Consider the following 15,183-nt stretch of genomic DNA (forward strand, 5'->3'; position numbering starts at 1 on the left):
CCTTAAATGCATACTACTAAGTGAAAGAAGGTAATCCAAAAAGGCTATGTACTATACGATTCTAATTATATGACATTTTTTGAAAGACAAAACTATGGAAACAGCAAAAAGATCAGTGGTTGCCAGGGGTTAGAGGGGAGGGAGGGATGAACAGGCAGAGCACAGAGGACTTTTAGGGCAGTGAAACCACGCTGAATGATTCCATAATGATGGATACATGTCATTATACATTTGTCCAAACCCACAGAATGTACAACACCAAAAATGAACTCTAATGTAAACTATGGACTTTGAGTGACAATGATGTGTCAATGTAGGTTCATCGATGGTAACAAATGTACCATCTGGTGGGGATGTTGATAGTGAAGGAGGCTGTGCACTGTGTGGGGGCAGGGGGATCTATGAGAACTCTGTACTTTGTGCTCAATTTTGCTGCAAACCTAAAAACTGCTCAAAAAAAAACAAAGTCTATTTCAAAGAAAAAAATATACACTGGATTTGGAAGGTTCAATTCAAAATAAAGAATGTAAAATATCTCATTAATAATTTTTATTGATACATGTACATATGATAATGTTTTGGAAATTTGAGTCAGATAAAATATAATATTAAAATTAATGTCACTTTTTTCTTTTTACAATGTGGCTACTAGAAAATTTTAAATGCCTTATGTGGCTTGCATTGTTTTTCTACCAGGCAGCACTGGCCTAAATCTTCAAAGCAACTGCATGACATAGGCACATTATTATCTCACAGGTGGGAGAAGTTAATGTAGCAGACACTGCTAGTGCCCCCGGATCCCTCACATCTCCCAGGGGTCATTTGCAGCTTCAGTGCACAGTCCCTGTACAGGCTCACAGAGTCCTAACCTCAAACATGTGCATCTCTCTGCCTGAGGGGCAGACCAGAAGTCCAGGGTAGCTAGTGCTTCTGGGACCAGCCCTCAACCAGTGGGGTGAGGAAGGGTGGATAAATACCCCAGCTTCCTCACCCTGGGTGAGGCGTGTTCTACACCAGCTCCCAGAGGGTCCCCAGTGGTATCCAGTCTCAGCTGTCCACAGAAGTAATCTGCTTTCCTTCCCCTCCTCGCTTCTTTACTCCCTCACCACCTTCCTCCCCTCCCAGTGAAATCACTTGCACCCAAATGCTCCTATCAGGCTCTGCTATTGGAAGATCCCAAACGAAGACACTAGAATACAGACAGCTGGAAGACTCTCAGAGGTCGTATAAATAGGAAGAGACAGGCTGGTGATTTGATACCAGCAGTCTGACACCAGATCCCACACTCAGAAACCACACCTTGCTGCCCCTCATGCCACAGCCATGACATTCCTATGCGAGGAGGGTAGAGACTGTGCCCTCAAGTCTGTCCAGCTTTGAGCTGACCCCCAAGCAGAGCAGGAAGTGCCTTCTCTAGGTTCAGATGATTTTGTCAAGAGGCTGAGCCGACCTGTCTCCTGCAGCCCTGGAAAGGACCCAGCCTGGCCTGCCCAGAGCTGTGCCTTGACACCGTGTCTGCTTCCCAGCTGGAGGGAAGCCAGGACTGCCAGCCAGTGCTTTGAAGGGCACTCATCTTTGGACCAAAAGGACACACTGGGATCTGGGACTTGGGAAAGCTGGGGGTGGCGAGGATCCAGGGGAAGATATATGGAGCTTACTCATTAATTTAGCTTATATATGCTGGGCACTGTTGCAAATGTGTTCTCTGTGTGTGTGTGTGTGTGTGTGTGTGTGTGTGTGTGTGAGATAAGTGTGTATTCCTCACAGCAACCTTCTGAGGTATACACTATTATTATGCCCATTTTATAGGTGAGGAAACTGAGGAACAGAGAGGGTAAGTAACTTGCCAAGGTCACACAGCTAGTAAGTATCACAGATAGGATTCAAATTTAGGCAGTCTGGCTCTTAACCATTCCTGCATTCTGACTCTCCTGAAACTTCTGGTGAGTCTACTGCCAGCTGCTCACTCTGAGCTCTGCCTGAGTACCAGTTCTCCTGGGAGACAGGCATGAACTTCTGACGAATCCCCAACTTTAGCAGAGCCCCACTCACTTAGAGGAATGGACTGACAGAGGAATGTGCCCTCAAGACTGGAAAACAGTAAGCTCCAGAAGGGGGGCTGTAATCACCGGAAAACGACAGGCTTCCCTCCTACCCCCTCCCCCAGGGCCCCTCTGCCTTTTGACAGAGATCAATTAATAAGCACAGCCATTCAACCTCAGTGTAATTATTTATTCCCAGCCTCGTTCCCCAAATGATTTGAGGGGGCTTAAAAAGATAAATTCACAGCATCTCCACCAAAGATATTCTGATAAATAATGCCTGGTTCATTGCCTTAATGGCCTTGTCACTGACACCCTGATGATGTGATACTGTTAGATCATTACACATAGGGTGACCAGCTCATCCTGGTTTTCTTTGAACTTTCCCAGTTTTAAAACTGAAAGTTCCTTGTTCTGGGAAACCCCTCAGACAGGCAACAAGGACAGTTGGTTACCCTCATTACACAGGATACAGCCCACAAAGTCTACTTGCTAGAAGACTAAAAATTTAGCTCTGAGCTTCCTCAGAGCCAAGGCAAAGAGGGAAACACTGGGACTTCCCTGGTGGCGCAGTGCTTAAGAATCCGCCTGCCAATGCAGGGGACACGGGTTCGAGCCCTGGTCCAGGAAGATCCCACATGCTGTGGAGCAACCAAGCCCGTGTGCCACAACTACTGAGCCTGCACTCTAGAGCCCGCGAGCCACAACTACTGAGCCCACGTGCTACAACTACTGAAGCCTGTGTGCCTAGAGCCCGTGCTCCGCAACAAGAGAAGCCACTGCAATGAGAAGCCCGTGCACCACAACAGAGAGTAGCCCCCGCTTGACACAACTAGAGAAAGCCTGCGAGCAGCAACAAAGACCCAATGCAGCCAAAACTAAAAATAAATTAAAAAAAAAACAGAAAACGAACAAAAAAAATCAGGTGGTCATAAAAAGCCTTTCTTAATATTGAGATCTAAGAAATTTCTACCATGAGTTATCACACTTGTGGTGAGTACAAAAGTGGGTTCCCTCTAGGTGCTTTTCTTACATATGTAGTAACAGCAGGCCCTTCCATAGCACATGCCATGTGCTAAGCGCTCTCACAAAACCTTCTCATACGTGAACTCATTCAAGTCTCAAAACCACTCTAGAAGGCAGGCACTGAGGCTCCTCTTTCCTTGGCCTGAGAGGACGCACGTCTCCCTGCTCTTTCCAGGGAGAGCCAGGAGTCCACGGAGTAAGAGGAGGGGCAAGGAAAGCAGCAAGAGGGAAGAAGCCAGGGATGGGGGCTTCCAGATGCCCCTCTCCCCTCCCCCAGGCCAATACCGCCTGCCTGACATTGACTCAATGGAAAGAGTGAGCAGTGCCTGGTGTCACTCCCTGGCACCAGAGGGCATGCCGGATGTCAGAAGATCCTGTTCTGCCAGGTAACAGAACACACCTGCAGGGCCTGCAACACGGAGCCCGGGCAAAATGCCTCCTTTGCGTGTGCTCTGCGTGGTCCCCTGACGCCCCTTACCACACCGCCCTTCCATGCCAAAATGCCAAGACCTCTTGAGCCTACTAAGCCCCTTGGACTCTGGGCAGAAAAGGAGGGGGCAGGCGTGACCCCCCCAGTCCTTCTGTGACTGGGAAGCTGATGACTCCAGGGTCAGAAATAACCCCAGAGTCAGCTCCCCGTGTGCTGCCCCTCCCCTCCCCTCCCCTCCATTCCCAGAAAGCCTGGGCCCTGAGTCAGAGGCAAGAGCCTGAAAATAAACAAGGACCCAGATAATCTGCTGTGAACACCACAGAACCACGCTGTGGAATTCCCTGATAAATCAGGGACCCAGTGAAGAACTGAGGCCTGGAAACACAGACGTCTTTCCCCCAGATCCAGCTGCGTGTGCTCAGGGCCAAATATACCTGTGCTGTGGAGGGATAGAAGAGAGAGGGGAAATCTTTAGTGCAGAAGGAGCCGGGGAGGAGTGCTGGGCCTTACTCTCAGGGGTTTCCAGGCCAGGAACTGAGGAGGAGGGCGCCAGGCCTGCCCTCAGGGGGCCTCCAGTCTCGTGGCAAGGTGGACACACAGCACATGTCAGGAATAGTCAGAGGCTGGTCTGGAGTACGGAGGTGGGAGCTGGGCCACTCAGGTGTCAGATGCCCCTCCTTATTCATGCCCTCAAAACAGTGTGGGATACCCGCACCACACACCATGGCTGAGTCACTGACCCCAATCCTCAGATCAGACCGGGATGAATGAAGCTCTCCCCTCCCCACCCCTTTTCCCCTCCCCAACAGAAAGGACATGTAACTGATTCCCAGGACAGACCAGTTAACTTCCACAAGCCCTAAAAATAACGGAACCACTTCATACTCTGAACTGAGCCTCCCCCCACCCGCCCCCACCTTGGCCCACCCCCTAACCAGCCAGATAAAGGCAGCTGCTGGGGCTGGCAGGGGACAGAGACCTGGAGCCAGGGCAGCGAGAAGGCATCTGACGGAGCCGGCAGAGCAAGACCAGCCCCAAACAACGAGAGGAACAACAGCCCCTTAGGCCACACCTGCCACAGACCCCAAACCCCCATCAGCCAAGCAGGACACTCGGGTGAGTAACCCACCCCTTTGTCTCTCCACGGCAGGGCTGGATCTCCAGGCTGGGACCCCCCTGGACCCTCTCAGGGTAGCATGTATGAGGGGCAGCTCTGGGTGGGGGAAGGAGGGTGAGGGGCGTGCATCTGGAGGCAGGTGAGTGGAGGGGTCTGATAGAAAGATTCCAAGAAGAAGTTAAGAGAGAGTTATCGTGAGCTCCACTGGGGGGTCCCAGAATGGCTGCCACAGGCCTGAGGCCTGCAGAGGGGCAGGTTCCAGCCAGCCTGGCATAATCCAGAAAGGCTTGCGGGAGGAAATGGCCTGGGGTTGCAATTTTTAAAATACAGGTATGGAGTTCCTCAGGCTTCAGGGCTTCTTCCCAAGGGAAGCCCCAGCTAGGCCCAGTGTCTGGAAGAAAGGACAGAGGAGTCGGGGGAGGACATGGAGGCTGGAGGGGGGTAAGTGGGCCCAACTCTGCACTGGTAGGACAAGCCCAGTGCCCAGCTGCTGCGGGTGAAAGTCTTGGCATATCTGGACCGGGAATGTCTCCCCAGGGCTGGCCTGAGCCCAGATCCCCACAAATCATGGCCTAGGGCCTGGGGTGGGATGCAGGCCATTGACTTGCCCAGTTGGAAAGCCCCTGGGGAAGATCTGGGGCGGGGGGGGCGGGGTGGCGGCGCAAGGTAGGGCAACCAGATCTGAGTCTGTCCAGATGTAGAGATGTGTGGAGGTGCTGGGCCAAGAAAGAGCAGACCTGGAAGCAAAAGTAGGGGTCTCCCTGAGAGGCCGGCCCAGCCCTGGGAGGCCAAGCTCAGGGACACCCACTAAGGCTCAGGCCCTGCCCTAAGTCTTGTCCCAGTTCTGAACTCTGCCCTCACCCCGCCCCTGTCCCTGCCCTCAAGAACCGTGGTGGGAAGGCCTTGCTACCACCTGGCGGAGCCTCCTGGGTCACCTCCTTCCCCTCTTGGGGCCTGTTTCCCTGTCTGAACAGTGAGGGGGTTGGGCTCAGTGACCTCTGCGGGTCCTCAGGTCTGCCATCTCTGGACTTTGTGATGCTGACAACTTGTGACCATAGTAGGAGTTCTGGAGATTCCTGGGGGTGGGGATAGGGTGGAGCTGGTGGCCTGTACATACCATCTGCTCAGGCCACCCGGGTGACAGGACAGTGAGGAGGTGGGGACAGTTGAGGTCTGCCTGTGGCAGAGGGTCGTCATGAGAACCCAGAGACTAAAGGAAGCACCCGGAGCAGGTAATGAGACTCGGGCTGCCGGCTTTAGATGTCACACTCCTTGGGGCTCGGATGCCTTTGGTGGACAAGTCGGGGTGGGGTGGGGCACGCAAGGCTCAGTTTCCCCCCTTCTGAGGCAGCCGTGAGAAGAAAGTCCTTCCCCCAGCCCCAGGTCGCTTCGGCCAGGAGAGGGTTCTAGCACTGGTCATGCTGTAGGCCAGGGGCCTGACACCAGCTCAGGAGGCAGGATCAGGGAGCCCAGGGCAGAGAAGGAGATGAGGTGGGTCCAGGCTCCCAGGGGTCCCACTGGCTGAGCCTGACCTCTCCCCAGCGCAGGGCTGCTGTGCTGAGGCCAGGACCTCAGCTATATTTAGCACCGAGTGCGGAGCAGAGCAGTGGGTCAGGGGCAGTAAGAGGGGGAACGTGCTTCTCATACTTTCCCTACTGGCCTCTGGGGACTGTTAGTACACCTGTCACAAGACAGATAAGACACCGAGGACAGAGACCAGAGAAGGGCTTGAGCGGTGGGAGGCCATGGGGGGCAGGGATGGGAGGGGCCTTTGTGGAAGCTGATGGGCATGAAGAGGGAGAAAGAAGAGAAGCACAGGAGATTCGGGTTGCACACAACTGGGGATGAGGATCCACGAGTGAGGGGCGGGGCTATCTCTGCAAGAAGGCCCTTGGTCGCACTGCCTCCCCTCCCTGTGGGTGTCACCCTCACACTCTCCTGGGGTGCCTTCCGGGGAACAGAGGGACACCACGCCACTAAGAAAGCTTCACACTCCCTACCTATGGGGTCTAGGAACTCCAAGCCAGCACTGCCTGCCCCTCATTCGCCAAGAGCTGACTCTAGGCCTCTTCTTTAAGTAACAGTGGTTGGGCCAGAAGATCCTTGAGGTCGCTCTAGCTCAGATCTTCTGAGTCTTGGCACAGAAAACCCCTAACTAGGATTCAGAATCAGGCTCTGCCTAACCATGAGATACCTGGTGAACCCTCACTCAACCTCGCTGCTTCCGCTGTAGCTCGGGCTGCTGGCCCCCGCTTTGCCTCCCTGGCCTGGGAAGGGTGAGTGGAGCTGGGCAGGCCACCCCCCTTGCCCCCCTCCCCCATGAAAGTGACAAGTGCGCCCTCTGGTGTTACGAAAGGAAACATAACTGATGACTATTTCTCTCCATGGAAAATAGTTACCAGTTTAGGTAACTGCCTCCCCCTGACTGGGACCCCTTAAATCAGAATTCCCCCAGGCCACTCACCTGAGAGTCTGCCAGGGAAAAACTGATTTTGGCAAAGGCAGGCAAGGACGGGCACGTCCAATTTTCCCAGTGGAGGTTTGGGCATCCCTTGGCTGAAGGACAGCTTCAAAGCCCACAGTGCCCTGTTTGCTCCCTAGCAACCCAGGTGATTCTGGGGAAGCACCCTGATGGATGGCTCCATGTGCATTAAACTCAAGACTTGTCATATATCAACCACGCAGGTGGCAGGGTGAGACCCAGGCAAGGTCTGGAAAGGGAGGGGGTCTCTAAGCACATGCCACAGCAGGGCTACTCTGCCCCTGGGCCCTGCTCCCTGCCACTTCTCCCAGAAACCAGCCCCATCCCACCTAAAGCCCCCCACCCCATCCTCATCTCTGTCCCCTCTCCTCAGAAGGATGGCCGACGCTCAGACGCAGGTGGCCCCCACCCCAAGCATCCCAGTGGCAGCTACAGAGGACCTGCCCCTCCCTCCACCACCTGCTCTGGACGATCTGCCACTGCCGCCACCCAAGGAGTCCTTCTCCAAGTTCCACCAGCAGCGGCAAGCCAGCGAGCTCCGCCGCCTCTACAAGCACATCCACCCCGAGCTCCGCAAGAATCTGGCTGAGGCTGTGGCTGAAGACTTGGCTGAGATCCTGGGTTCCGAAGAGCCCACAGAGGGTGATGTCCAGTGCATGCGCTGGATCTTTGAGAACTGGCGGCTGGACGCCATTGGGGACCATGAGAGGCCACCTGCCAAGGAGCCCGTGCCCAGCGGCAATGTCCAGGCCACCTCCCGCAAGTTTGAGGAAGGCTCCTTTGCCAACAGCACAGACCAGGAGCCAGCCGGACCTCGGCCATCTGGAGGGGACGTCCATGCAGCCCGCTGGCTGTTTGAGACAAAGCCACTGGATGAGCTGACGGGCCATGCTGAGGCACCGGCAGCTACAGTGAGGGAGCCTGCAGCCAGTGGAGATGTCCAGGGTACCAGGATGCTCTTCGAGACGCGGCCACTGGACCGCCTGGGCTCCCGCCCCTCCATCCAGGAGCAGAGCCCCTTGGAGCTGCGCTCAGAGATCCAGGAGCTGAAGGGCGATGTAAAGAAGACGGTAAAGCTGTTCCAAACAGAGCCGCTGTGTGCCATCCAGGACGCAGAGGGAGCCATCCACGAGGTCAAGGCCGCCTGCCGGGAGGAGATCCAAAGCAACGCGGTGAGGTCTGCCCGTTGGCTCTTTGAAACACAGCCTCTGGACGCCATCAATCGGGACCCCAGCCAGGTGCGGGTGATCCGGGGGATCTCTCTGGAGGAGGCGGCCAGGCCCGACGTCAGTGCAACTCGCTGGATCTTTGAGACACAGCCCCTGGATGCCATCCGGGAGATCTTGGTGGACGAGAAGGACTTCCAGCCATCCCCAGATCTTATCCCTCCTGGTCCAGACGTTCAGCAGCAGCGGCATTTGTTTGAGACCCGAGCACTAGACACTCTAAAGGGGGAAGAGGAGGCTGGACCTGAGGCGCCACCCAAAGAGGAAGTGATCCCCGGTGATGTCCGCTCCACCCTGTGGCTATTTGAGATGCAGCCCCTGGATACACTTAGAGACAAGGTCCAAGTGGGTCACCTGCAGCGGGTGGGACCCCAGGAGGGTGAGAGGTTCATGTACGAGCGTCTATCCAGTGATGGTTCCTCAGCACTGTGCCTCTCTCAGAGTGCCCCCCAGAGGGATGGGGTGAAGGGAGACGTGAAGACCTTTAAGAACCTTTTTGAGACCCTACCCCTGGACAGCATCAGGCAGGGTGAAGCTTCGGCCCATGGGAGCATAAGCAGAGCAGAAGGAACTGATTCTGCTGGGCAGTCCCAGGACATAGGGTCCCCGGTGTATGCCATGCAGGATGGCAAAGGCCACCTCCATGCCCTGACCTCTGTCAGCAGAGAGCATGTAGTCGGAGGTGATGTACAGGGTTACAGGTGGATGTTTGAGACACAGCCCCTAGACCAACTAGGCCAAAACCCCAGTACCGTCGACGTGGTGCGGGGCATCACCCGGCAGGAAGTGGTGGCTGGAGACGTGGGCACTGCCCGGTGGCTCTTTGAGACCCAGCCCCTGGAGGTAATCCACCAACGGGAGCAGCAGGAACGACAGGAAGAAGAAGGAAAGCATCAGGGAGGCCCTCAGCTTGAAGCATCCCCCAAGGGCGATGTGCAGACCATCCGCTGGTTGTTCGAGACATGTCCAATGAGTGAGTTGGGTGAGAAGCAGGGGTCAGAGGTCACAGATCCCACACCCAAGGCCAAGGCACGGTCCTGCACCTGGATGTTCACGCCCCAACCCCCAGACAGACCAGAAAGCTCCAGGGAGCAGCACCTTGAGGTCAGCCAGGTCCAGGCTGGGGAAAGACAGACAGACAGACACGTCTTTGAGACTGAGCCTCTGCAGGCCTCAGGCCATCCCTGCAGAAGGGGGCCTGTGCGATACTGCAGCAGAGTGGACATCCCCTCAGGGCAGGTGTCTCGTCAGAAGGAGGTTTTCCAGGCCCTGGAGGCAGGCAAGAGGGAAAACCAGGGATCCAGGGTAATCCCTGAGCCCATCCCAGCAGGCTCTGTGCACAAGTTCACCTGGCTCTTTGAGAATTGCCCCATGGGCTCCCTGGCAGCTGACAGCATCCACGGGGGCAACCTCCAGGAAGAGCAGCCCATGGGCCCCTCAGGCAACAGGGTGTGGGAGAGGCAACAGACTGCAACTGAGGGGACCCTGCGGGCTCTGCACGCCACGCCTGGCATCCTGCACCACGGAGGCATCATCATGGAGGCCCGAGGGCCAGGGGAGCTCTGCCTTGCCACGTACGTGCTCCCAGGCCCAGGTCAGGGCAGCCCCCACGTTCGGAAGGAGGAGCTGGTGTCTGGCGAGCTTCCCAGGATCGTCCGCCAAGTGCTGCGCCGGCCAGACGTGGACCAGCAGGGGCTGCTGGTGCAGGAGGACCCAGTGGGCCAGCTTCGCCTCAAGCCATTGAAGCTGCCAGCACCAGGCAGCAGCTGGAAGGTCGAAGACATGGACCCTGAGTTCCAGCAGTTGCTGGCTTGTGGCCTTGGGACCTCGGTGGCGAGGACTGGGCTAGTGATGCAGGAGACAGAGCAGGGCCTAGTGGCGCTGACCGCCTATTCTCTGCAGCCCCAGCTAACCAGCAGGGCCCCTGAGAGGAGCAGTGTGCAGCTGCTGGCCAGCTGCATAGACAAAGGAGACCTGAGTGGCCTGCACAGTCTGCGATGGGAGCCACCGGCTGACTCAAGTCCAGTGCCAGCCAGCGAGGGGGCCCAGAGGCTGCCCCTGACTGAGAGCATCATCCATGTTCCCCCACTGGACCCCAGCATGGGGATGGGGCATCTGAGAGGGCCGAGGGCCACCCCCTGCCCCCCACAGGCCATTGGAAAGGCAGTCCCTCTGGCTGGGGAAGAAAAGCAGGAAAGTAGATGCACTGGGCAGAAAGGGATGGAAGCTTTGGGAAAGTCAGATGGAGCCACGACTATGCCCCTGGGGCCCAGGTCCCCAAACCTCCAGGCTGCCATGCAGAGTCTGCGAATGGCAACAGCCAAAGCCCAAAGCCTGGACCAGCAAGTTCTGAGCAAGCACAAGCAGGGCCCCACCCCTGGAGCCGCCTCTATGCCCTCCCAGGATAGTCTTCTGCAAGTACCGGCCACAGCCACTGGGACTGCCCAGAGCAACACCAGGCCTCTGGCTGGAGGTGACCCCAGGATCCCAGCAGCCCCCAGAAAGGTCAGTGGGGAACAGAAAGCACTGCCTGGAGGGCTGCCTAGGGGGTGGGTGACTATTCAGGATGGCATTTACACTGCTCACCCCATCAGGACCTTTGACCTACCGGGGGGTGTCTGGCTTTCTGAGAGAGGAGACTTGCCAAGGGGCAGGGAGACTGCGCTCCTGTCTCAGGCTCCCAGCCCACTCCTGGAAGGCCCAGGTCAGAGTCTCGGGCCTGGGCAAGAGGAGCCTGGGAGCCACACACAGAAGGCCTGGGGACCTCCAGAGAAGGTGATGGCAGGACTCGGCCCAGGGGTCCTCCAAGCTGCAGAGACCACCCTGAAGGCTGCCCCTTTAGCCCCCCACACTCTGGCCTCTGGGCCTCAGGCTGCAGGTGCCAGCCTGCACTCCCATAATGCCTCTGTTCCGCCTCCTCCTCCTCTCCCAGCTGCTGTGACGGGACCTGACTTCCCAGCCCAAGCCGGCCATGATGAGAATTCCATCCACCAGGCCTCTGAGCCCACACAGGACCCCCTTCTCCAGTCCCACAGCAGCCCTGCTGGCCAGAGAAGCCTTGGGGATTCACAGACAAAAACCCCGAAACTGGAGCCCACCACGCACCCAAGGAAGAAGCCCCAGCTGCCCCCCAAACCTGCACATCTAAGCCAGATCCCCCCGCCTCACTGGCTGCCCAAGCCCTCAGCCCTCTCTCCCAGCTCCTCTAAGGAGGTGGGGCAAGGAAAATACAGACAAGGTGAGACTGGTACAGCTGACCATGACCTTCGGCCAACCAAGGTCCCCACCACTGCAGGCCAGGGCCGAGTATCGCCGGCTGGATGCTCCACTGGACAGAGCCAGCACAGCCCCCAGCATGACTCCAGCACCGTGGCCCCCAGGCCCACCAAAAGTCAGGCTGCGGGCAGCAACGACCAGAGCCCTGAGCCCCTCAAGCTCTCAGCTCTCAGCAGTGACCCCACCTCACCACAGCAGTGCCCCAGCCCCTCAGGAAAGAAGTGCACGGACGGTTCCCAGCAAGGGGTCCCTGAGAGCTCCAAGATTCTGCAGGGAAGCCAGCAAGAGCTCCAGGGCCTCCTGAGCCAGGTGCAAGCACTGGAGAAGGAGGCCAAAAGCACTGTGGACGTGCGGGCATTGAGGAGGCTCTTTGAGGCTGTGCCCCAGCTGAGAGGGGCCCCTCCAGCTCCTGCTGCCCCCAACAAGCCCGAGGCCTCAGTGGAGCAGGCCTTTGGGGAGCTGACAAGGGTCAGCACGGAGGTGGCCCGGCTGAAGGAACAGACCCTGGCCAGGCTGCTGGACATTGAGGAGGCCGTGCACAAGGCCCTCAGCTCCATGTCTAGCCTCCAGCCTGGGACTAACACCAGAGGCCATTCCCAGGGACCTCTAAAGGACCACAGGGCCCACAAGGTCAGTGTCACAGACAGCAGTAGAGTCAGGCCCAACTGCCCAGGCCAGGAGGTCAGGAGTCAAACTGAGGTTACATGCCACACTGAGGTCCAGGGTCAGGCCAAGGTCAGAAATCACACTGAGGCCAGAAATCAAGCAGCCCCAACCACCCCTTCTACTCGGAGGCTGGAGACCATGAGAGAAGAGTCAAGCCTCCCTCGAGTGTTACCTCCCAGCAGAGATTCACCCTCCTCCCCAACCTTTATCTCCATCGAGTCGGCCACGGGCCAGGCTCAGCCCCACCAGAAAGATGTCTGGGACAAGGCTGGGAAGAAAGAAGCCACCCAGTGCTCCGGACAGCCCCAGCATGCCCCTGCCTCAGCCAGCTCCCTGCCCACCAGGCAGCAGAAAAGTATTCTGGAGCTGCAGACTGGGCCCGGTGGCTCCCAGCACTATGGAGCCACAAGAACAGTGACCGAGCAATATGAGAGGGTGGACCAGTGCAGGACCTCAGTGCTCACCTCCCCCACCACGGTCACCGAGCCCACAGAGCCGCCCAGGGGCCCAGGCCCCCACCTCGGGCTCCACGCCTCCCCCTTGATGAGGCAGTTCCTGCACAGTCCAGCCGGGCTCAGCACAGGCCTGGCAGAAGCTGGGAAGGTGTGTGTGCCCTGCAGCCACTCCCAGCCAGCTGCCCAGTGAGCCCCTCCACCTCCCACCACAGCCTCCCACCCATCCCCAGGGCCCTGGGACGGAGGTGGGTGCCTACCTCCTGCACAGATGAGGCAAGGACCAAAAAGAAAGGGCATGTTCTGAGACTTGTGGAAAGTTTCCTTTTCATCAGTTCTTGCCAAAGGGGGGAAAGAAAAGTGGAAAGAAGCCCCTCTGAGTAGCCCAAGCCCAGGAGCTGGATGGGGGCTCACAGCTGCTCGCGGAGGATGTAATCTGTACAGGCACACACGCTCCTCTCACAGGCCTGGCCTGCGTGCCAACATGAGTGAGTATGCACGCCACTGCCTGAGACAGAACCCCGTGAGTGACCTTCAGCCTTCATTTCTTTTAATACAAGTCAAATATTCTTAGTCTTCTGCTCTTTAATTCCTGGAGACGACAGGGCCAGCTGCACTGGTCTCTGTTTCAGATTGACTAGGGCCCCAAAAGGGCCCCTTCATTACCATCTCTCTCATTCAGCGAATCATCCTGGCAGCACAAAGGTCATACAGAAAAGGTCGGCGATCACCAATGTCCCTAGAAGGCAAAGGTTCTCTCCACTCCCAATGCCCCTGACTCTGTACCCCAAATGGGAAGGATACAGTCTGAATAAACACAAGTTTTATTCCCTCCTCTCTGTGTCTAACTGTGCATCTGTCCCAGAGTCTGGGTTCTCACTGTAGGGGAAAAACAGCCACACCTCCGGGTGCCCTGTGTTCCTGGCAACAGCAGTGTTAGAAAGCTCTGAAAAGCCACCCCTTCTTCTACCATCTTGGTTGGGAACCAGAAAGGCCTGCCCATCCCCCATTCTCCTTGCTCCCCATGCCCCAACCCATACATACACTGCTGCCCCCTACCTTGGACACCACCCTGGAGTGGAATCTGAACAGAATCCTGCCCCAGAGTGGAAGAATGGCCCAGTCAGGCCCGGGAAGGAGGGAGGGCCACAGCCAGGAGAACTCCAGTGGCCAAGACTGCTGGGCCACCTTCCTCCTGGTCAGGCCAGGTGCCATGTTTAGAGTAGAGGTTCCTGGGAAGGGGAGGGCACAGATCCTGGCCTGGAAAGTCAGAATGATCTGGTGAAGGGCCCTTTTCCACACTTTCAAAAAGCACTGAGCACCTGCTGCATGCCAGGCCTGTTCTAGGCAGCTGGGACACAGAGGTGAGGTCTAATGGGGTCATACACTCAGGGAACTGACTTTCTAGAATGAGGAGGCAGAGAGACTATGAATAAACAGGAAAAATCAGTTCAGGAATAAGGGTTATGCGGCTGACTAAGCCATTCTCCCACTCTGGGGTAGGAATCTTAAAACATGATGATGTGACAGTGGTAGGTGATTGCCTTAGAGAGTGTGGCCAAGGCACACCCCTCCAAGGAGAAAAAATTTTTCAGCTGAGATCTGAGTAACAAAAAGCCAGTTATGGGACAATCAGGGGGAAGTGCCAGCTAGGCAGGGGGACGAGCACATGCAAACACCCAGAGGTGGGAGTGAGTGTAGTTCCTGGATTGCCTAAACACCCTTCCGTATAGGTGGACAACTACGATTGTCCACCCCTGCCTCCCCCGACCCACACACACATCCTGCCCCCGATAAGGTTAGGTGGAAACTTGTCCATACTTTGCTTTTGTTGAACAGGTAGGCTCCCATCATACCACCAGCCCAGGGATCAGCCCTCCACACCCCTCCCAGCCCCATCATTGCCTGCTCCACTGACAGGGGTTCCCCTGGGGCAGCAGAGCTCTGAGCTGGAAGCAGCCTGTCCCCTGGAAGACTGGTGTGTATAAGCAATTAAGATAGCAAATCGGCCTACCTGGGCCGGCTACACATCTCATTATTACCCCCTCGCCACGGGTCACCCTCCCCCGTCCTCTGTGGGATCTCACTTGATTACAGGGCCCAGTAACTTATGGCATGACTGTTCTCAGTGTTCCCATTTGTAAAGTGGGCATGATTATAAGTACCTACTATTGTGCAGATTAAGTGAATTAATATATGTAAAGTGCTTGGAACTATGCCCAGCGTCTGGAAACTCAAGGCTGTTCACTTCTCCTACTGTAATTATTAGTTTTAATCTATCTCTTGTTCTCACCTCCAGGTGGACTCCCTGTCTCGTTCATCTCAGTATCCTTACTGCTTATCACAAGTGCCTAGAAGGCACTGCACAAATGTCAAATAAATGAATCCCTGGGTGAATGAAATGATTGAGTGAATTCACTGATTCATCCAACTAACATTTATTGAGCACCTACTTCATGCCAGGTT

The 15,183-nt window shown here is 56.4% G+C and overlaps 1 protein-coding gene and 1 long non-coding RNA gene across 3 annotated transcripts in view; one reads left to right on the forward strand and one right to left on the reverse strand.

The window, feature by feature from the left end:
- Positions 1-15,183, reverse strand: part of LOC109552040 (uncharacterized) — a 95,962-nt gene that overhangs the window by 77,036 nt on the left and 3,743 nt on the right. The gene's annotated exons all lie outside the window — the stretch shown is intronic.
- On the forward strand, positions 7,472-13,539 carry XIRP1 (xin actin binding repeat containing 1). Its single transcript, XM_004319824.4, has one exon. The coding sequence runs from the start codon at positions 7,475-7,477 to the stop codon at positions 12,908-12,910; it is 5,436 nt and encodes a 1,811-aa protein (XP_004319872.1). The 5' UTR covers positions 7,472-7,474; the 3' UTR covers positions 12,911-13,539.

Source organism: Tursiops truncatus, chromosome 10, assembly GCF_011762595.2.
Source record: "Tursiops truncatus isolate mTurTru1 chromosome 10, mTurTru1.mat.Y, whole genome shotgun sequence".
Taxonomy (NCBI): Eukaryota; Metazoa; Chordata; class Mammalia; order Artiodactyla; family Delphinidae; genus Tursiops; species Tursiops truncatus.

What these genes read in the sequence shown, in the direction of transcription:
- XIRP1 (XM_004319824.4), top strand. Translation starts at nt 7,475, where the DNA reads ATGGCCGACGCTCAGACGCAGGTGGCCCCCACCCCAAGCATCCCAGTG.